The sequence below is a fragment of the Lonchura striata genome, chromosome 3, assembly GCF_046129695.1.
Source record: "Lonchura striata isolate bLonStr1 chromosome 3, bLonStr1.mat, whole genome shotgun sequence".
NCBI classification, from domain to species: domain Eukaryota; kingdom Metazoa; phylum Chordata; class Aves; order Passeriformes; family Estrildidae; genus Lonchura; species Lonchura striata.
Window position 1 is genome coordinate 71,276,475 of NC_134605.1, and position 23,054 is coordinate 71,299,528.

The window sequence follows — 23,054 nt, forward strand, 5'->3', positions numbered from 1 at the left end:
GTAATTAATCATTGACACAACTGAGTAGGCACATTGTGTAAGTGATTCATTAGGAAGCAATTTCAAGAATATTTATTTTGATGATACACATTTTATAATTAATTTGAAACATAATGAAGTGAATGCTCACTTCCTATTTTTATACCTTTGAATTAAATATAACTGCATCCTTGCTATCTGTGGCTCTTGGCAAAGCTTTGTGTCTGAAGTAGAGTGTAAGAACAATGATCATGATGGAGATATTTAATCATATAGGGAACCTGTTTACAAGGTTGGAGTCCTCTTTGTATTGATGACCATGACTCACAGAACCATTGGCATATTTAGGTTGGAAAAGACCTTTAAGATTATTGAGTTCTACCATTCAGATCAGAAGTATGGAATTTGTGGTGGAATTCAGCCCCACGTCTCAGTATTACTGACAACCCCTTAGCAGGCAAGTCTACAACTAAACTAGTGTAAGCACATGCAAGAGCAGATATTTGCAATGATTTTTCTATACTGCAGCTGCACTGCAATGGGTCCAGATATGGGCAGAATTCTCCATGTGCCATGTCACTCTTCTGTACCTACATGGAGCTTGGTATGCTACATGATTTTCTCTCTTTCAATACTTCAAGGTAAAAAGTTTGGTTTGAAGAGGAGGCTTTTTGATAAATATTTCAGTGGCATTTCTTAAACTTCACAAACTTTCATGACAAGTCTGCCCACTAAGGCTCACCTTGGCTCAGTTCACTGCTAGGGCTCAGTGACTGATGTTACCCAGAGTTTCCACCTGCAATTAATCTAACATGTTTTTGTAGAAGCACCTTCAGAACACAGTGCTACAGTGGATGAAACAAGAGGTAAATGACATTTGTGTGTGTGTCAGCTGAAACTGGTGTGACTCTAAGCTAGTCCAAACTTGGTTTTAACACGAACACAGGCTCCCTCAGGCAAACAGATCTCTTGCATTATCACATCTGGTCATCTGGATCTTTCGAAGTAAAGATAATAATTTATTCAAAAGTTCTTTATCTATTGTTAATGACACGGCTTGTGAAAGTCGCTTGAGTGGTAAGGACTGAGGCAGAAGGCTTCTGGGAACAGATGAAGGGTGAGCCAGAAGAAGGTGAAAAAGCAAAATGAGCAGTAAAAGTGTAGAGTTAAAAATAAAAGGTGTAAATCTAACTATTGAAAACTTTATATAACTACTGAAATATTTGACATGCAAGCTAGGCTGGGAATTAAAGATTTCCTTCCCTTTTCCAGCAACATCTAGTAGGAGGCTGATGACAGCTCAGAACTTCAGCAAGAGAGAGTATCAGAAACAGAAATAACCTCTACTCCTGAAGTCTTTAAACATTTGTAATGGAAAATACCTGCTTTATTTGCCTGACTATAATATAATTTTTTCACTTTCACAGTTGATATCTTCCACAGTTACATAATGCTTTGAACAGCTTTTAAGTTTACACTCTGTATTTTTAACTTTACATTCTCACTCTTGAGCAGACACCTTACTTGGGGGATGAACTAAATTGCAGCTCTGCAGCGATGCCAACAAACATCAGCCCAGTGAAGCAGCTCATCTCACAAAGCCATGATTCAGTCACATCCCCAACAGACTCATGGTTAAAGCACCCATCCAAGCAGCTGGAGGTCTAGAACAATTCAAATCTAAATCCCTTTTTCACCATACAAGCACTTACTGTGCCCTATTTGCCAGCTTCTGGACACCCTAACCCTAACCAGGACATAGCCAGTGTCTGTGAGATGTACCTGAGTGAGGCAGGGATGCCATGGGGCAGTGGCTTTGGCACACAGTCCAGATTTAGTGCTAGCTCCCTAATTTGATTCTGTAACTTGGCATTAAACTATGTTAGCTGCAAAGTGGAGACAATCTTGAAAAAAATGCAGGTCTTTCCCACACTGAGTGCTCTGAACACTGGGCTTTCAACACATCCCTGGTTTTTGCATCCTTCTTTTTGTCCCAGAGAATTATTAAAGCCTTCTCTTGTTCCTGCATTTGACATCAGATGAAATTTTTGCAAGGCTCTAATTTTTGAGGGCAAGAGAAGAAGGCTTTGAGCCAAACCCTGGTTCCTGCCATGGTCCAGCCCAGCAAGGGCTGTGGAAAGTGCCCTGAGCAGAGTGACTCTGGCCACATACAGAAACCAGAGAAGGCCATTTACAAACCTAAACACAAAAAAGCACTCACTAAGTGTATTTAAACACCTCTTCCAGCAGCAGCCACTGACTGGGATTGTTACAGCTAAATCCTACATTGGGTACTTCTTCTACCTCTTATAGATGGTAGTGTTTGAAATTAGCTCAGGGTGGGAAGAGCCACTTTCCAGAAGGAGAAATGTCAGGTCAGGCTGCTTCAAGGCATGAGGCCACTTGGACAGTGAGCTATGTCCCCCAGACTCTTCCTTATGGAAAACTGGGTGAAGGAGCAGCTAAGGCTCTCCACCTTAACACCATACTCAAACTGAAGGTACAAAGGTACTGTGATCCTCAATTCCAAGTCTATTAGCTGAGTGCCTTTACATGTGGAAAGATAAAAACTTAAATGTACTAGCATTTTATTTTACTGATGTGAAAAAAAAAAAAAAAAAGAAAAAAAGTGCCTTTTCCTTACATTTAAACTGCAAATTAAAACTCTTTTATCTTTACTTGGAAGGGAATGTTAGTTGAACGACATTTCAGAAAGGGTTTCCAGTTTGTTTTCTTTCAGTTCTGCAGGCTGGATATGATTGGAAATACAGTATTATGTTCTGTTATGACACAACTTGATGATGTCTTGCTTGTAAGTGTTAGCACCAAAAACCAGTTCACTGTAAAAATGCAAACCTGATTCTATTTACTTCATCACTCACAAATAAAGGGAGGAGTTTCATTAGAACTTAACTAAACTTAAGTCTGCTAAAATCTTTTCAAAGTACACAGAAAGTTTAATTCTCTTTCCAAAATGACTAAGAGCTCCTACAGAAGAGCTACCTGAGAAGAACATTACATCCATAGTGGAAAAGAACATCGCTTCTTAAAGAGGTAATTCATCATGCCACCTGCTACCATGTTCCCATTCTTCATAACTTATTTTTATTGACCAAGGACAATGCAGGGAAAGAAAAATGCAGTAGAGATGTATTAAACATTTAAAAAGTCTAAGAAAATAGAAAAAATCTTCCCATTAAACAGTTATTGATAACTTCTCCTCTTGGGGGACAGCATGATGTAGGGAACACCATTACTTTACTTCAGAGATAATGCAGAAGGCAGCCATCTGATGCTGTAAGTCAGACCCTCCTTAAGCACTTGCTGAGGAAATAGATGGGCCTGTTTTCTAGGCAGTGAAATCATAGACTGAACTTCCTTTTCCCTCTGTCTGGGGGAAGTTGCCAGCACACCCAAGGGAAGGTCTGGCGCCAGCTCTAAGGGGGCACTTTTGGATGCCTACTTGGGTAATCCTGCCTTGCCTACAGCACCAGTACAAGCGACATTTGGAGACAGGGCAGCAGAGAAGCCAACAAACAGCAAGGCTTTCTGCATGTTTTATAGAGCTGCCAGGCTTCTCGTAGGATGAACCATGTTCAGGTATTGGTGTGTCTAAGGTCCAAAAATCCAATAGTAAGTGTGAGAAGAGGGAGCTATTTACAAACAGACAGAAGCTCACGATGCCCAGTCTCATGGCTAAGCAGTGGGAATGGCCCAAAGATGCCTGTTGAAGTGTTCAGGTTCCTGTCCAGCACAACTGGAACTAATCTTGCCCTTTCTGCTATGCGTTCCCAGCTGGCCCTTCAGGCCCCTTGGCCAGCTGCCTTCCCACCCTCTGTGCAGAGCATTTGCCACAGCTGAGCCTCTGTCTTGATCCAGGGCCACAAAGTCTCCTACAGCTTCTTGAGCCCAATATTGAATTTCTGAGTCTTACCACAGGCTCCCTTGTAAGTCTACCTCTAAGTATGACCTTTATATCTTGCCATACTGCTGCAAAGAATAATATTGGTTGTAATTTGGCTTTACACTAACTAGATTATCTGACCTTTTAGAAATAGACTTTATATAAGTACAACCAGCAGTTTAAAAAATACCAGCATAGCCTGATGACTCAAGTGGTTGGTTCAAAGGACCCTGGGCAGAGCTAGTCTGTTTGTACCACATGGCAGCTCTGCCATCTTATTATTGCCTTGGGTCTCTCATCCAGGTTTGATTTCCAAGGCTAGATTGAGAAGGTCATTTGTAGCCTCAGTCTTACAGCACTAGATAATATTGACATGGAGTTGACTGATTTAAAATCAAAAATATGATAGTGGTTCTTGTTCCTTGGTGATCTATATATCTATGGAAGATTATGATGGCCTAAGTACAGCTCAGAAAGTACCTTACAGATATGCCATCAGTATTTCCTTGCTTCTTTTATGGTGATTAGAGGGAACATAATTTAATTGATGGTTTACTGGAATAATGTAATCTCAGCAGATACATAGATCGAATAAAACACTTTAGGCTTCTTTTTTTTATTATGTATTTCCTCATCCCTTTGTTATCATTCCAGTGAAGAGTAAATACAATGAGCAAATTTATGCCTAATGCAACTGGGTATAAATCTGAATAAGTGTTTCCAACTCTACCCAAGTATAAAGAACAAAAAGGAAGAAAACAACGAATCAGTATTGCTTCAGTTTTGCCAGTATAGAAGTCTCTCAACTTATACTGCTAAAATTAAACTAGTTGTGAAATAGCATAAAGTAGTTGTGAGAAAGCATGCCTGGAAGGTAAGTATTTGAGCTACACTGCAAACCCCTTTAAATGTTTCATTAACTACAAGAACCTTAATAGGTATTCTAATAGATACATAAAAATATTTTTTCCTCAGAAATAATACATACAAAAATAAGTACTGCTATCAGATAACAAAGATTTGAATATATGTAACTCAGGGTAGTTACATAAAATGCTCTAGCTCCTTGCTTTCTCAAGTTTTAAGAGAATCAATTATTCCAAAAATGTATGTATCTTCTTCCCTGACAAACATGGAGCCAAGAAATCTTTGAAAATAAAGAACCCCCTTGGGAAAGCAAGTTCTCAGAAGTGTTGATCCCTTTACCTAGAGCAGAACAGGTTTCTCTGTCCTTTAACTGCTGGAGAAGGTGCCGTCAGTGCCCTGCCCTACTTCTCCCTGCTGCACGACGAGCATGCCAGCCTGCCTGCAGCTGGCCACCGGCACACACACGGGCTTCTCCACTCTTGCTACTAAACAACGTTATTGCTTATGCTCCAGTTACTGACAAATAGCTTCTGTAGTAACAGGAATTGCGCATGTAATGGGCTGTGGGTTTTTCTGTCTTAACAACTTGTAAATCTGCCTCCTCCTCCGCCCCCGTCAATAAACTCTGCCCGAGACACAGAGTAGTGACCACAACAAGTGCGCAGGTAGCACACTGAAAGGCTCATGCACTGACACCTCTGTGTTCTTGGGGAGGATTTGCTTCCAGCGAAACGAACTGAAAACCGGCTATGAACGGTGTGCCAGCCTGGTGATGAAGGCGACCCTGAAGGCGTCCATCTCCCCTCTGAAGAAACACCGTGCTGGGGTGAGTAGGTGAAAGAGAATTGTAATGTCATTGATTCCAAACCAGCAGTTGCAGACAGTTTAACCCCAGACAGCCGTGCCAGGAGCAGCAGGTTTTTCGTGCCCGTCCAGCCCGGCACCTGGGCTGCGCCCACGGCGGGTTTTGGGGTGCCCAAGTTCAGGGTTCTGCTGTGCCCGAGGGCTCCCCGCCGCCGGCGGTCCGGCCTGCCCCGTACCCCCGTACCCCCGTCCCGACGGCTGCGGCGCGCACCGGCGGCGCGGGAGCCGCGGGAGCGGGGCGGGCCGGGGAGCGCGGCCGCCGCCGCAGAGGGGCTCTGCGGGACGGGCGGCAGCTCCCGCCGCCGCCGCGGCTCCCCCGGCCCGGCCCGGCCCGGCCCGGCCCCGCTCCCCGGGGCTCCCCCGGGGCTGCCCCGGGCCCGCGGCGGCGCCTGCGCGCTGCCGCCGCTCGGAGCCGGCCCCGCTGGCGCCGCCCGCGGCTCCCGCGGCTCCTCTGCCTATTTTAGTCACAGCCGCGGCTCCGTGCCCGCCGGCGGCGGCGAGCGGCAGCCCGAGTCCGTCCCGTCCGGGCGGCGCGGCAACTTTCCCGGGGCGCGGGGCAGGTAAGGGGCGCGGGCAGGGCGGGGGCCGAGCCGGACCGAGCCGGGGCGGGCAGAAGCCGCGGCGCTGCCTCCGCCCGCCCCCCGCCGGCGCTGTCCAGCCAGGCAGCGCTCGGAGCGCCGCCCGCCCTGCCCGGGGCAGGGGCAGCGGAGCCGGGGACGCCTCCGGCACCGCCGCGCTCCGGGACGCCCGCGCCGGGGCAGGGGCGGCGGCGGGAGCGGCGGTCCCGGGAGAGCTGCCCGCCCCAAGGGATCGGCAGCGTCCCGAGCAGGGTTACAAGGGGTCACCGTCCCGGGAGGGGAGCCCTCCCTCCCTGCGTGCCCGGCGGGGGTAACCGGAGCTCCCGAGCCAGCCCTGCCTGGAAGTTGGAGAGCTCTGCCGTGTCCCCTCCAGAGAGGAGCGCGACACGGTGCCCAGCGCTGCTCGTCGCCAGGGCTCTGTCTCAAGTGGGACCCTTCCTTGTGTGTCTCAGGTTAGGGTTTGTCCCCTAGGTCAGCGGGGTTTCTGATTCTGCCCGGGTGCTGCCGCTCATTGACAGAAGAGCTGGCTCGGGGAGTTATCTCTGCTGTCACAAAACCACCTCGGGATTCGGGGATTTCTTCCCCCGGCTTGGGGGTTTGCTTCATAGGCTGGCGTTATTTGGTTCTTCTCCCTCTCCATCAACTAATGGTAAGAGCAGATGAACCCTGAAATTGCATTTGCAGTTGCTCCTTTCCGAAGATAGAACAAGCCTCACAAAGCACTTCCCTTCCCCAAACTACAATTTGGTTTTGCCAAACACATTCTTCCAAACTCTAATATTTTATCACATTTTCTTAATTTATTCTATAAATCTTCGTCTTTAGACTGTCAATCACTTTATGAACGAATATTTTATGTAGTAGATCTCTTGTGATACGGAATCATGGACTACCTGATCGTGTTACAGAGATGTCATTCATGAAACCCGGGTTCCAGAGCTAGGGCTTCTTGCTAACTTTGTTGTTTAATGGGAATATGATTGTACACATACAATTAAAATGTCTTCACTGAGCACAGCAAAACAACGGATGGTTTCCACTTCTGCAGAACTGGTCCTGTGCAGGCTTTCCACAAAGTTCTGTGTGGTTCCAAATAATAAAGTAGCTTAAAATGTCAAGTTTTAAAGAAATGCCTTGCCTGCAAAATAGTAAGTACACTGCAAATCCTCTAGTGAAACAGAAGAAAATGGTAACTGTGGTCAGTTGTGGTTCCTGACACAAACTTTGCCTTTACAGATACCTTAGAGCTTTTATGACAAAAGTTGAGAACAGACAGTATATTAAGGATTCAAAAGAAGTTATTAACTGAAGCTATGTTTGATCTTTTTATTAAGTGTCTGGGTTCTTTAGAGAGCAGATTTTATCCACACTTTTAGTGTGTTCTCCTACTTTGCAAAGAAGAGCTCTGGTCAGTGTTTCCAGATGATGACAGACAACTTGTGTTCATGTGTTTAGACTCATGGCTCATGGCACATCTCTAAGCCAGTTGCAGGTATGGTGAACCAAGCCTCTTTTTTGGGAAATAAAGTTCATGTCAGGTGGTTGGTTTCATGGGAATACATTCCCATTGAAAGGCACTACTTCACCATACAAACTCAATTAAGCAGAATTCTGCAGAGTTCAGCTGTAGTTCATTAACCCACTTTTAAAGCACTTTTGAAAAGTGCCTTGTGGCTGCTTTCTCCACTATTAATTTAAAAGTTGAACTGGAGAGAAGTTTGAACTTGTATTTTCTTTCAAGTTTTATTCTAAAACACAAGAAAACAGACCCCTTGAAGTGTTTTTTGGTAATGCCATTCAATATTCAAGAGCCTTGCTCAAATTTATTCAAGTGCTGATCTTAAAAAAAAATCTATCATTCTGTATTCATGTTTTTAGGAGCAAAAGAACTTACGAAATGAGTTATACTTCTTAATTTGGTGAGAATATCACATCTCCTTATGGCTTATTAATTCTGATTCAATTTGAAAGAAATATGTGGGTTTTTTTTATTTCAGCCACTGTCTAGATGATAAAATAGACAGCATCTTCAACACTGGCTTTGTAAACACAGAGGGCTGCATTGTATATTTTACAGTGATAAATGAGGAATTGTTGGAGTACTGGAAGTGTATAGTTAGCTGGTCTTTAAAGAATTAAAGATTAAGTAATACTGGCTTCACTGTATGCAGTGCTCCTAATAAGCCTTAAACTCGGGTATGCACTGCATATAGTGATTAGAAATTTGGTGGGCTCTTTGTGTGGAGTGTTGACTTCAGTGTAGAGGTGGCATTGGGGTGTCTCCAGGGCTGGGCAGCAGCTGGCTGAAGGGCTGCTTGGTTGAACAACCTTAAGCATGGTCGCCTAAATTCTGCCTGACCAGAGCAGGGCTTTGGTCCTGGAAACTCCTGCTTGGCTGGTGGTCGTGTCTCAGAGCTGCCCTGAAAGCAGTGAAGCACCATTGGTGGCTGGACATGCCCCAGCTATCTGTTTTGCAGCTCTGAGCATTCCCAGAAGGATTTCTGTCTGGGGAGGTATCACATCACGTGGATGATCTCGGTGTGGCGGGTCCAGTTTGGGAATTGCAGCCCAAGCAGGTACTGGAGGGACTAGGAAGTGTGGTCTGACTGCTCTTCCTAAGGCCTGAGGCACTTTACCTTCCATGTGACAGCCTGCACTCACAGTGCTGAGCCAGTGGGTGAGGCAGTGATGAGACATGAATGGGACATGGAGTGCCTGCCTCAACCCAAGGGAGTGCTGATCCATCTTCTGTCTTCCCATGACTCACTTTGACTCGTGTGGGTGGGTCACTTGCTCCCTTGTTGCAGCTGTGAGGTTATGTAGAAGGGACACAGAACTGCACTGCAGTCCCTCTTCACTCTCCCACCCAGGGAGTGGGATCCTGAGGCTTGGTTGCTCGGGTTGCAGACGGGCTCCACAGTAAAGCATTCACATTCCTTTCTTTGAATATATTCACAGGAAGGGATGCTGGCTCCACACAGATGAAGATTTCATCTATAATGTATAGAGGAGGAATAATTTCAGAGATATATGTGTCTTCAGTGTTTTCTGTTGTCTAAAGCAGCTCTTAGTTGGTATCTGTGATAGGCTTCTGGATTTCTCTGGGAAGACCAGCTCCAAAACTTTCTAGGTATATACAACTTTTTTATATCAAGTAACTCAAGACGAAAGTCCAGGAGACATTGTTGCAATCATCTAATGTGATTTCCTGTAGCATAAAAAATAGAATTGTAGTAAATAATTTTTTTTAATAATAGTGTACCCAGATTTATTTTAGGGTCCAGACAGCATCTTAACTTCTTTAATTCCTAGCAAAGGAAATCTTTAAAACCATTCTACTAATTAATTACCTTTGCTATGTATGCTTGCGTGTCTTCAAAATATGAATATTTCTAGTTTTATAGCTACTGATTAACTTGATACTGTTGTCTTTTAGATTGGGTAGTCCTTTTCTTCCTCACCTTCCTTCCACATTCCTGCAGGCTGCATTTTGTTGGGGAAACGTTGTGTTTTCCAGTATTGCAATTACAGCTTTCTCTAGGATATAGTCTCAAGAAGTTTAAGGTAATGTTGCTTGTGTTGTTAGTTACTGTCCTTATTGCTGCATGAATGTTCTCAGCCTGAAGTAGGTCCAGGGACAGATGATCACTGAAAATAGCTGGTTTACCTGCCTATACTTGCCTGGAGGCACAGAGCCATAGCTCTCTGTTGGAGCAGAGCTCCCCTGTGCCCTGAATTAGATGTTGCATTGCAATTAAGAGTTTGTTCTCTTGATCCCTGGGGTGTCTAGCCCCTCTGCAGAAGGAAAGTAGCTTGGGGAAAGTATGCAGCATAAACAGGGATTGGGAGCCATAGGTGTCAGTAGGGGCCACAGATTCCAGGGATGTAGGGGCAGTGGAAGGAAGGGGCATCTCAACTGACATATGCCTTTATATTGCATGTGAAACTACTTGATGAAATTAAGTAGCAATTTCTTTTTATAATCTAAATTATGTTACACCAGATGTAATTTGTAAGCCTGGAGGGGATGCTTGGAGCTCATTCCTCTGGAATTAGGGGGTGTCTAGCCAGGAGGACCCCCACCCCGGCCCGGCTGGAGGGACTGCCTTGCCCCTGATGGAGTTGCTGGAGTGTCAAGCCAGGCTATGACTCCTAGCTCATGTGTAAACATACACCCTGTAGTGTGCTAAATCCATCATAATCTCATTTTGTGCTAAGAAGTGCATATGCTGTAAAGAAAAATCTTTCGTTTTGCTTCCAAACCTGTAGCAAACAATTCAACCAGGCTGGTTACAAGATTAGCATGTACAACACATGTACAATGTGAAAGTGCTTTCAGAGTGCTTGGGATAAGGCAACTAAAGAATGGACTATTCAAACTCTGAATAGCTTTACTTTTGATTTAATTAAAAAAGACCAAAGAGAGAACTGCTGGTGGCCTCAGGGCTTTTGGGGTTTCTTTTTTTGCAGGAATTATTGTGATCCAGACACAATTACTAACACACAGAGCTTCTCAGAGTTGAATTTGAATCATCAATGACAAAAATGGGGTAAAGTGCATGGAGCAAATTAAAAATTTGAGGAGGGGGAAGGTTGTAATGTGCATTTGAACAATGCAAATTCTTTCTGTTTTGACTGGTTCAGTGTACTGTTTATATTAACTTTTAAATTGCCAGCAGGTATTTATTTGGTGGTGTATAAGTGAAATACTCAATTTTCTGCTTTGAAACTCCAGCAAACTCTGTAATATCAACACTTTCTGAGGGTAACTTTGTCCTCTTAGCACTGCTGTTTATTTTAAAGAAGTCCATGCCACTGTATATTGCTCACATCTCTAGCCTGTGCCGATTTTTCACATCACTTCATGTGTCCTGCTGGAGAAGGTGGGATGTGTGGTGGGGCAAGACACTCTGAAGCATGTCAGTAATTCAGGCTGTGCTGGCAGGGCACATCTCCTTCCCGAGCTGGGAGGACTTATCCTCTATGAAGCTGGGGTTTTGGCAGCCTACAGATGTCCATGTGTGTCATTCTGATTACGGCAGTCCCATGGCAGGGAGTGTGCCGTGCATGGGGCTCCTTCTCCATGGGCAGGGGATGGAGTAAAAGTACTCAGTGTTTGCTTGGGAAGGCACGGTTCTTCAGCTTTATCAGCCAAGCCATGGGTTTTAAATGCACTTTCCTGCTTGCTGGATCATCACCATCAAATGAACTTGTAGCAATAGCTGTTCACCACAGCCAGGGCAATCGAAGCAGGACATCAAACAAAGCAGAAGGACAAAGCACCTCAGTGACAGGATGGTGTCCCCTCCAGGTGCTTACAAATGGTAATGCTGTCTGCTGTGGAGGATGACTCAGTTGGTATCACAGCTGTTTGGTTTTTTTGGTTTGGGGGATTTTTCTCCCCCACAACCTCACTTGCAGTAGATGAATGGCTTAATTAGAGTGACTGTTCTGAAACCTTCAAGAGTTTAAATTTTGGACTTGCAGGAACTATAAACAAAAATGTGAAAGGCCTAATCTAGCATTAAATACCCCTCAAAACTGGAAATTTTACTACACCTAGGCCTTTTACTATTACTGTCTCTGCTCTATTTACAGCTGCCAATGATTTTTAGCTCACAAACATTAGAATAATTTTTTATTTGAGAAGAGCTGCATCCTCTCTTTCCACCTGCAGTTTCCTGGTAGCAAGCATGACTTCTCTTTACCATAGCCCTGAGAAGTCAGTCCCGTTTAAGAGTGGGTTTTGTCAGTATTTCCAAAGGGTTTGGTTCTGCCTGCACACCTTGTGTAGCTCAGCAGAGTGTTGTGTTAGTAAGACTGTGCTTTGGGCTAGCACTGGCCTTCCTCCTTTGCCCTTCATCCTGCCTGGAAGGAGAGAGGCTCTCTCCACTCTGAGAGATGCCACAGCACAGTAAAAGTTCTCATTGTGTAGAACTAATGGAATAAGTGGGAATTTTCCACACAGTGGTTTTGGAAGACAGGTCCCATTCTGAAAATGAACAAATGCAGAACAGTTTTCTCAGGACTTTGTTTTTGTGTATGATGAGCCTATATCCATGTTCTAGTGGTACTCTGTTCTTTCCAAATTATTTGGCCCATCTTGTCATACTAGATGCTTTACAGAAATTATCTGTAAGCTGTAGTGTGGGCAGACTGAGAAAGCAATAAGTGAATTAAAAATTGTACATACATTCAGTGAAATTACTATTAAGTTGTGTCAAATTATTGTAATGTGTGACATTACATAATGAAAAGATGTTGGTAATGTAAAGCAAATTACTGCACCACCATGGTTTTGTTTCTGGCATGCATACAGTTTCCAGTATATCTCCTCAGTCATGGTTCCCTTCAAAACACTGATTTTTATTGTTTTCATTTAGAAATTAGGGTCTTCAGTAAAACTGCTTAGAGCAAAATGTTGGCAGGAGAGCAGAAGTATTAACAATAATCCAAAATCACTATTATCAGTGATTCTGTTTTAAACAAACAATCAGTCAAACAAAAAACTTCTGCCACTGATTTCTGACTGTATGATGGAAATACTGACTAGATTCAGAACACAAGGTCTCGAAACTGCATGTCCCAGTTTTATTTTCTTTTGATTCAAAACTCTTACCCCCTGATCACAGAAGCACCACCTAAAATTCCTCATGACCATTACCATACCTAGGTAACTTCTTTGTAACTGATGCAGATTCCATCTCCCAGTCTCCAAGGGACAAATCCTATATCTGAGGGGAATCCTGTACTAGAGGAGAGTATTTGGATAAAGAAACAAACTGCAAGGGTTTTAGTTGTAAACTACCTTATTCTTGTAATGCTGTTCTTACACTGCAGGAGGATTTTGAGCATTGTAATTTGGGAGAGATTCTGTGCTCTTTAGCTGTGGCATTTTTATGGGCCAGTGACTTTCCTATCACCACTCCCAGAGAGGGAGAGTCTCCTCCTAACTTGTTCGTCTGAGCTCTGATGCTCCGTTGTGTGGGATTTTATGTCTTTATTTGGCACCACTGTTATTCAATCATAGAATTAATGTTGGGGTTTGAATAAACTTAGAAGTAATGCTGTGGTGGCTAGGAAATACGATACAAATGTTCTTTATTAATTTCTTAGACCTGTCGCTGTAAAAGAAGCACCACTGAAAGCTGTGATGAATGATGTTGGATGCTTCACTGCAACAGCAGTGCTTTTAAAGTATTGACTTCTGTGGCTCTTGTGAGGGGAAAAAAAACCAAACTACTTTGATATTCTAGAGAATATGATAATTTTTATAATAAGATAGTTCTTAGTTTCCATGCTGTTCTACCAGGAAAAGAACCAGACAGTAAGGCTTTGGAAGGTTTCAATACTGATTACACCACTAATATATTCTGGCTTTGTAATTTCTACTGTGTATAATCTCACATGTATGTATTTTTATTTTAAAAGACAGATGTAGAAAGCTAATTTTGATTCTTTGTTTTTAGATTTATTTTGGAGTTTGTTTCATACTTCTTCGTTCTGTGTTTTCCTTTGAAAACTCTTAGGCCTACATCACCATATGAAAATGAATAGCATGTTTCACATTTTAGAGTGTTGAATGATAAAATTATGTGGTCCATGGCATGAAATTCTATGATGTAGAAGTAATGTTATAAAATTGCTTTGTAAATATTCTTTGAGTCATATTTTTCAGGACTACTTCCTTCATATTCTAATAACATTATCTGTATCAAGATGCTTTTAAGCTTTGTATTCTTCCTTATATGTGACAGGGGAGTTTTTTTGCCTGTTATCCTTAGAGTAGAAAAGCCCATCCCCTGTGACACTTGGGTTTCCCTTGTTGTGGTGTTTGGGGATGGAGTTTTTTTGTCCCCAGGAACAGAGGTCAGAGAGTTGAGAGAATGCTCAACCCATTAATGAGAATGATTTGACCGAAATCCAGAGAGATGGAGGAGGTGAACAAGGAAGAAGAGTTCACCGTCTCTTCTTGTTAAAGAGCTGTGTAAGACATTTAAAAAGCCTCTCAGGGAGCAGGGTCTGGACCAACAAATCCAACTACCTTGTCAGCAGAGAGGCTGTACAAAGGCTTGTCACAGGATGTTGTGAATGCAACACACAGCTTTACATGGATTCAGTGGCAGTTCAGTGGTTGCTACTCAGATCACAGATACAGAAAATATGATTTTTCAGCTGAATGAATATTAAAGTTTGATCCTGGAATCACAGAACTTCAAGGGTAACTGGATTGTAAAGTAGTCTGTGGTTTTAGGCAATAAAACTTTGATAAAATTTAATTGATGAAAATAATTTTATAAGTAATTCATCTCTTCTTCACTTGTCCAGATCAGATGAAACTACAGATGACATGACCAAAGTCAAAACAATGCATGAACTAATGAGAAACAGCGCTGAGAATGTTAGCTGCTTAGATGCTGGAAATCCTAAGTGCAACTTCACTACCAAAAGAGACCCTGATGTTATGTGACCATTGAGCAGAGTTTGCAAGAATGGAAAACCAAAGGAAAGCCAAAACTAGTTGATCTCATAATTAAAAATTTTCAAGATTGTTGAGTCAAAAAATTATTCCAGCCATGGGAGAAAATGCAAGTTTTTGGGAAAGTTTGATATATGCACATCCTACATGTACGTCCTGGAAGCAAGAGGCAGAGGGATCTATCTACCACCTAGCCAGTATTTTCTTTGTTGTGGGCTTCATGGGTGGAAGTGGATTCTTTGGGCTCCTCTACGTCTTCAGCTTGCTTGGACTGGGCTTTCTCTGCTCTTCTGTTTGGGCTTGGCTGGATGTGTGTGCTGCTGACATATTCTCCTGGAATTTTGTACTGTTCGCTATATGCTTCGTCCAGTTCGTTTATGTCACCTACCAAGTCCGGAGTGTTGCCTTTGACAGAGAATTCCAGGAACTCTACAGTGCTCTCTTCCAGCCTCTGGGAATTTCCTTGACTGTGTACAGGAAGATTGTCTTGTGCTGCGATGCAGAAGTGATTACCCTGGAGAAGGAGCATTGTTACGCCATGCAGGGCAAAACACCTATTGACAAACTGTCCTTGCTTGTGTCAGGCAGGTTGGTGTTGTTTTGTTCAGATTTCCTGCAAATATCTTTATTTTCCTCTCCATATTGAAAATGAAAGAAAAAAAGGATAAAGCCTGGTTTGTGTATTGTTTCTTTATTTTCCAGAACAACATATTAAATATTAATGCAAGTAATATAAATATTAATAGGTTAAATACAATTGTCTAGGATAGTACTGGCATAAAACCACTAAGCATCTGTAATAGCATAAAGAAAACATTTGAAGTCATTCTTTTGCAGGCTGCTGTATCATATCTTTTAACAGGTTAGGCAGATAAAGGGAATAAATGTGGATTTTCTGTGTTCAGGTTATGGCTTGCTTTCTGTCTACTGCCTAGCTGATGAGCATAGCATCTGTCCTATTTTTCTTTACTAGTATAATCTGAAATGGGACAAAATGTTAGTTACAAAACTGAGTATACTGAGATAAACTCTGTTTAATAGAGATCTTGACTTTGATATAGATTGTATTTAGTTGCTATCAAGGGGGTGCGAGAAGGGTACTGATAAGGAAGAGAAAAAGACTTAAAAGTGCCCTTTCATTACAAGAGGATGTAGTTGAACCTTATCAAGACTTGCAGACTTGGGTCTACAGTTACTGTATACTGTGACCCTGTGTTAGACTCTGAGGCAGTAAATCCACCTGCTTGTACTCCCTGCTTCCAGGGGAGCCTTCTGGCAGCCTTGCTGATTCTTTCCTGGAGGGAAACACTAGCTTTTGTACCGTATGCAAAGCAGGATGCAGTCCCAGGCCACCAACCAAGAGTAGGTCGGACACCCAGAGGTGATGGACATGGACTGTCCTTGATGGAACACTTGGTGGGTGCTTTTTGATAGCCTGCTGCATGGATGGATGTAGGCAGCTTGACACTCAGTTGATTTAGGACTACCTGCAATGAACAATATGGACTGTGGGCAATTTTCTGTAGTGACACCCTGGTTCACAGCACTCTTGGGAACTCTCTAGGAGAGGTATCCATCCTTCTACATGCCCAGCCACTTAGAGCTGGGGCTGCTTGTGTGCCTTCAAATTTTTTATGTTATTTAAAAAGTAGCAAGGAAATTAGGTTTTCCTTTGGCATCTTCAGAAGGCCACAGCATTTACATAGAGATCCCATAATGCCAGGCTGTTCTTCTGGCTCCAGACATAGTCCTGTGGCCATGTAATTCCTGTTAAACATGGAGAGAGGTCTACCTGACCCCTGCCATGGGGCACTCCTGCTTCCCACTCCCAGTTTTTGCCACTTTGTTCTCTCTAAAATATGTATTTTCCAAAACCAGAAATAAATCCCATGGTTTTCAGGAGAAGCAGATAAGTGCTGTTATGGGCATTGGTCTTTCACCTCTCCAGTGCATGGTGGCCTTTTAACAGCAAAGACTGTGTATCACTGCACAGACCTACCACAGAGAGAATAATGTGGTTTGAATAAGGCCTGGAAAGATTTCCCTTTCACTTGCATGATTATCTTGTATTCTCCTTTAGCTGGCCTGAGCAAGTTGGGTTCAAAAATATAATTAGAATAATGTTGGCCATTGATTGCTTTTTCATACTTCAAAGTTATATTTAAATTACTCAAGCAGAAATAGCACATTCTTGTAGTAGTCATTGCTGGTAGTGCTAAAAAATTAACCCATCTTATCTTGGTAGGATCAGAGTGACAGTTGATGGGGAGTTTCTGCATTATATTTTTCCTCTTCAGTTTCTGGACTCTCCTGAATGGGATTCACTGAGGCCCACAGAAGAAGGAATTTTTCAGGTAAAAGTTAAAGGGTTTCTTTTTTTTTCTTTAGTGCTACAGGAAACTGTTCAAGTACTGCTTGATCCAGAAAGAAATTTATTCAGTTATGCGTTTTGTTTGTGATACTATGCAAACAAGTGGCATCCCATTAGTTTGGGAAATCCTCTTTATCTGTTGGACTGGTTTTGCTGTTTGTGTCTTGTTACAACAAACAGGGGTTTTCTTAAAGCTAATCTGGGAGGTAGGCTCTGTTTGCATTCTTTGGCTGTGCTGATACTCAGCCCTGAGCAGCCAGGTTTCCTCGGGGTGGGAAGAAGCTGGTGCTGAAGAGGTTTCCCAATGGGAGATGAGCCAGGGAAAGTCGTGCCCGGGACACAGCTTGGCACGGGTTACAGCATGGGACACGGTGTCAGCTGCGGCTGCCCCTGCGCTCTGTCAGCCTCCCGCTGCTGTCACTTGCCTGACACGCTGGCTCCTGTCTGCGTTGGATCTGATGTCTGCTGTCACGAGGACAAATGGCATTTGTTGAGAGCTTTCTTTAGACCTGCCTTTTCAGCTGAGGTTGCCAAGAGTGGAGCAGGGAGTGCAGGGCTGAACCAGGGCATCCGTGTGGCACTGAACAAGGCACGCCATATAGGCACCGGGATATTGTCATTGAGGTAACTAGATGTGATCACTTAAGCCCATATCCAGTCACCTTTCTCATTTGTGTTTTGCATACAGTAACCTCCCAGAGCTCTCTGGCTCGGTAAAAGGCTCTAATTGCAGTAGACAGGTTCTGCTGGGAAAGGGGGATGCCTTCTGAGCAAGGGCGGCAGCAGCAGCAGCACCTTGTCACCCGGCTGTTCAATTCTCTCTTCTTAGGTAACGCTTACGGCAGAGACAGATTGTCGGTACGTGGCCTGGAGGAGAAAGAAGCTGTACCTGCTGTTCGCTAAGCACCGCTTCATCTCCCGCCTGTTCTCCATTCTGATCGGGAGCGACATCGCCGAGAAACTGTACGCCCTGAACGACAGGGTGCACGTGGGGCAGGGCTTTCGGTACGACATCCGCCTGCCCAACTTGTACCACGCGGCGCTGCCGGACGCCCCGCCCGCGCCGCCCCCGCGCCGCCCCCACCGCCTGCAGCGGGGCTCGCCCCGGCGCAAGCCCGCGGCGGCTGCGGACTGCGCCTCCGCCCTCGCACCTTCCTAGCAGGGAAGATGCTGCTGCAGCCGCTCCTCAAAGCGGTGGAGGGAAATGGAAGGCGGCAAAGCGGATGAGCAGAGAGACAAAAGCAGATAAAGCCAAATTTGGCTGACAAGTGCCATTTATGTTAACTGGAGTAGGGTGAATCCTCTATCTCAAGCCAGCAGGTTGGCTTCTGCATTTTGACTGTCTGTGCAATATGTTTACTTTCTGTTGATACTCCTGTTGGTCTTCATCTCTTTCGTTTTGAAGGAGAACAAATCATAACAGTATGAGGTCTTACTGCAATTGTGGTGACCTCTGTGGTGGTGTGTTGTTTTCTTGTTTGGTTGTTTTTTAAAGCAAGCCCATGTTATTTGTAATTATATTTTCTTCAAAAAAAATTTTGTCACAATGAAATATAATCAGAATTGTCAATGAAGACAAGTAAGTTGTCTTCAAATATAGCAATCAGCTTATAATGTTCTTTTTTATGCCATGTGAACATTCTCTCAATTTACATGAATAATGTTGCTGAAAAAAAGGCTAAGGAACAATCACATTGGGTTTGTTTCTTAAATAAATGAAAGATTTTGAAATGCACAGCAGAATTGCTAAAAACCAAACCAAACCAAACCAACAAATTCTGTCCCATGAATAACTGGTTTCTCTCCAACTGTCCTTAAGAGGTGTTACATGAAAACAAACATAAGTGTCATTGCTGGCATTAGAAAAATAAAAGAGCTTTAACTGCTGCAAATACAGTTTAGGGAAATGATTGTGTAGCATTTCTGATAGAATGTGATGCTATAGGACCTGGGCTTCTGCAGTGTAAGTGCCCTTCGTGACATGTACAATAAATAATGCTAATCAATCTACTGCCAAAGCATTGGATTTTGTTGTATAATATTCCTTTTAGCTGTGTTTGTCAGGAAGAGACTAAAACAGCTGCAGCAATAAATACAATTTTTAACTGACACATTATTGTTTAGCTTCCAGAGTCACTTTTCTGTGCCTATGAAATTTTTTATTTAAAAGATATTCTCTCCCTAATTCTGTGGTGTTTTAATGACATAAGGGAACCTCAGATCACACCTCAGTAGGAAGGAGTTGGTTTCAACTCTCGGGGTCACTGTGCCTTTGAAGAGAAGTGGCCAAATGTCTTTGCTAACTCACCTTCCTGCTGCTCTGCCTGATGCCTGCCAGTAGTCAAAAAGTAAGAAGCATTACTATTTTATGAGAATGGATTGCTGCTTGATATGTCTGGAAGTAGATAATATTTTTAATATTTTAAATTTGCTGGCTTGTTTGGTAGGATGACCCCTGTGTGCATCTCTGTGTGTGGGTATACATATAAGTTCAGATCTTGTGAGTTGTTTCTGGAGGACTTAAAATGATGACACGATCTTACACTTGAAGGATAATCATGCAGTATGTATAAGAAAGCTATTAGGAGTGATGTGAAACCTGTTTGAAGGACATTTAGTGTGGAGCAGATAAGATTGTACAAATATTGCTTTTAGCTTTATGTTGCTTCCTCAGAGAGGAAAACCAGCCAAACATAAATACCCCAGCATGCAATGTGATAACCCCCACATCATTCTCATATCCCTTCCAGGCAATGTATTCTCTATGTTCTGCTTAATGCATGAAGTCCCTGAGTCACAGAGCTACTTTGTCTTGGCTGAAAGAGAACTGGAAAAAAATGCAAACAGTTCACTGATGGCTTTTAATGACCTCTTCAGATGATAACTAAAGCACAAAGTGCCAGAGGCTGGCAGCATGTTGTAAGGATGTACATCTGTATAACAGTCTACAAACATAAAAATATTTTTAATGCATAAAAGAGGTCTTATTCTAGACTTAGGTGTCATATAAATAATTTGTTAATGTTCTTCTTGGTTTTCTTGAATATTTGGCCTATTTATTCAAGAAAACTTGTCTTCACTAAATTCTGACCCTACTGAAGTAAATTAGCTTGATCATCTTCACCTTAAAATAAGACCAAGGAGTCTTACTCACCCAATTTCTATATCAAGCTTATGTATTGTATTTAAGCTGTAGCATACTGCTTAGAAAGATACTGGGGAATGATGGGTGCTTAATGACATATTTTGATAATTTTTTATTTTTTGTGACTGATGTATGCCTTGGTTTCTGTCACACACATCCCAAACACAATCCTCTGTGATGCTTTTCTCTGCTGGAATTGGTTAGTGTCGGAAATCTCTACCAGGACATGTCTGGTTCAGTATCTGAACATACTCTTAGCTAATCTTGTTTAGGTGTTGCTACTGTGCTTTCTGGGCTTCGAGTCATTTTTTTAAAAATTGTTTCTAGTTTTCCAGCATCTGTTTGAGATGTAACTAGCAGAACATCTCAGCTGTAAAATTCAGCTGTAAAATAGATATCTACAATAATATAAGTACACACAAAAGGGCTGGAAGCAAGACAGAAGTTCTCTCTACTTCTGTTTTTATTTTAATCTGGGCAGTACTTCTAAAACATACAGTGAAATATGCTCCAGTATGCGACTCATATACCAGTGTTTTGGGAGGGCTGTATAATCTACCTGAATGAAGATATATTCAGAATGATGACAGCAAAATTAGACAAGTTTTGTGAGATCATAATCACCCAGGCATTAGAGAGTTGGGGTTCCTCAGCCTGAAGAAGAGAAGGCTCCAGGGGACATTATATTGCAGCCTTTCAGTACTTAAAGGGGCCTGCAAGAAAGATGAGGACAGACTTTTTATAGCAGAGCCTCTTGGGATAGGACAAGGGGTAATGGCTTTAAGTTCAAAGATGTATTTAGATACAAGGAAGAATTTTATTATTGAGTGTGATGAAACACTGAAACAGGCTGCCCAGAGAGATGGTGGATGCCTGGTCCTTGGGAATGTTCAAATTGGATGGACCTCTGGGCAACTTGGTCTATTTGAAGATATGCCCACTAATTCAAGGGGGTTAGGCTAGATGGCGTTTAGAAGTCCCTTCTAACCCAGCCCATTCTATGATTCTATAATTATTTATAGGTTAATAAACATTTGGAGCTAGATGAAGTTTTGACTTGAGTATCAAAACGTTTATGCCTGTATTACAGCTCAGAAATAACTGTTAATGAAGTGGTCAGGTTCCTTCATAATTGGTTTAAACAAGTGAATACTTGAGTCCATGCTGCTATCAATGAGTCCTTTTCTTGATCCTTCAGTGATTCCCCTTTACTCACATTTTACATTTTCACCAGTTCCATAACCTTCTGTGGAGTTATGGCTACATTTCTATGCTGCTATAGGTAAGAGTGGCAGAACCTGTGCACGTGATGATGTGGTCATTCATCAATTGATTTTTCCTAAGTTTTTAGAATTATATGGACATCATGTTGGAATTTCCCTGCAGAAGGGTTCAAATTTGCTGCATAAAGAAAGAAACTTTATAGCCTAGGACAGTCCAAAACAGAGGGAGAGGAGGAGTAGTGGAAGAGACAACAAAATTTCATACAAATTTTATCCAAGAGAGGTTTACTTCAAATTGGACTTCTGGCAGATTGGTTTGTTGGGTGGAGCAATAGGTAGTTAGAGCTTCAAAGCAAGTCTTGCCTACTTAGGAGCATAGGACTGACCTTGAAATTCTTTCATTATGTAGTATTTTTTTAACTACTAATCGAGTAAGTACAGGTAACAGGTTCCATCACGCAAACTACACTCAAAGCTACAGAAACTAGGGAATAACCTGAGAGGATACTTCCCAATGTACTGTTGTAGCTAATACACTATGCAAGGCAAATTTTAAGTGTTTAAAGAAACAGGTTATTTTATTCAGTTGCCAGTGATAACAGAGGCTAGGCTTTGTGGCTGAGGAGAGACCATCCAGGATCTATGTTTTCAGGAGCTATTTTCCTTGCAACAAAGCAAATTATACATGTAGAGATATGACCTTCCCTAGGATTAAACTGGGGAAGCTTAATACATGCTTGGATGATACTGCACAGATTTGCCATACCATGAAAAAAGACATATGCTTGTAGTAATTAAATAATATGTTGATGCTACATTTTCAGGGAAAAAGAGTGCTCTACAGATTTTGCTTATTGTGAGTGATAAATATAAGATATATTTGGTCTTAATGTACATGAAGTATTAAAACACAATATTGTGTTGCTCATATGAGTTGATATTGCAAACCATGTGTTAAAAGTGAAACAAATCTGCAGTTCTTTATAAAGAAAAAAACTATTTAAATAGGAAAGGAAAAGATTAATATCTATTTGTTGAATTCATATATGATCAGAATAATATTTTTCTTTCTACTCCTGTAATAACTGAATGCATATTTTTCCTCCCTAGCTGTTACTGCATAACAGATTTTTCACTATACAACAAAATAAATACCATATTAAACTGATTTGTTAAACCCTCTTGAAAATGCTTACCTTATTTACATTAATATGCATTAAAATATAATGGGTTCAGGGCTTGTAAGGAAAAACACCCTTTCTTTCTGTTTGTCTAATTCAGATTAGCTTTCCTTTCTTTTACATTTTTTAATCCCATCAGTTTCTACTTGCTGTAATTCTGCTTCTGTGGGAATCAAAAGATGTATTGAACTTGACATGTAAATCAAGCCACCTCATGCTGATGAATCAAACCATGTAGGTGGAGCTTCATCAGCAAGAGTGTGTAGGAGAAAGGCAGCACAAGCATGTCATCACAGCTCTAGATTTGGGCTCGTGTCCCAAACCATGGCTAGCAATGCCCTCCTAGAGGGTCACTTGGCAGAGGGTTCTGCCAGCAAAGGGTTTGGACCCAAACCATCCTACAGATGTTGTGAAACCTTGCTCTGGAGTGAAAAAAAAAAAAAAAAAAAAAAAAAAATAGGAC

General features: G+C 42.4%; 1 protein-coding gene across 1 annotated transcript; it reads left to right on the forward strand.

Moving 5' to 3' along the window:
* The first annotated feature begins 6,086 nt into the window (after positions 1–6,086).
* Positions 6,087–19,153, forward strand: POPDC3 (popeye domain cAMP effector 3). The gene is made up of 4 exons (XM_021553776.2): positions 6,087–6,174; positions 14,521–15,259; positions 16,917–17,025; positions 17,872–19,153. Exons 2-4 carry the CDS (start codon positions 14,769–14,771, stop codon positions 18,199–18,201), a joined length of 930 nt encoding a protein of 309 aa, XP_021409451.1. The 5' UTR covers positions 6,087–6,174; positions 14,521–14,768; the 3' UTR covers positions 18,202–19,153.
* Positions 19,154–23,054: the final 3,901 nt, after the last annotated feature.

Excerpts from the sequence above, each read along its gene's own strand:
- POPDC3 (XM_021553776.2), top strand. The coding sequence starts at position 14,769 with ATGGGAGAAAATGCAAGTTTTTGGGAAAGTTTGATATATGCACATCCT. Across the intron at positions 15,260-16,916 it reads TCCTTGCTTGTGTCAGGCAG|GATCAGAGTGACAGTTGATG; the intron begins GTTGGTGTTGTT and ends TTATCTTGGTAG. Across the intron at positions 17,026-17,871 it reads CAGAAGAAGGAATTTTTCAG|GTAACGCTTACGGCAGAGAC; the intron begins GTAAAAGTTAAA and ends CTCTCTTCTTAG.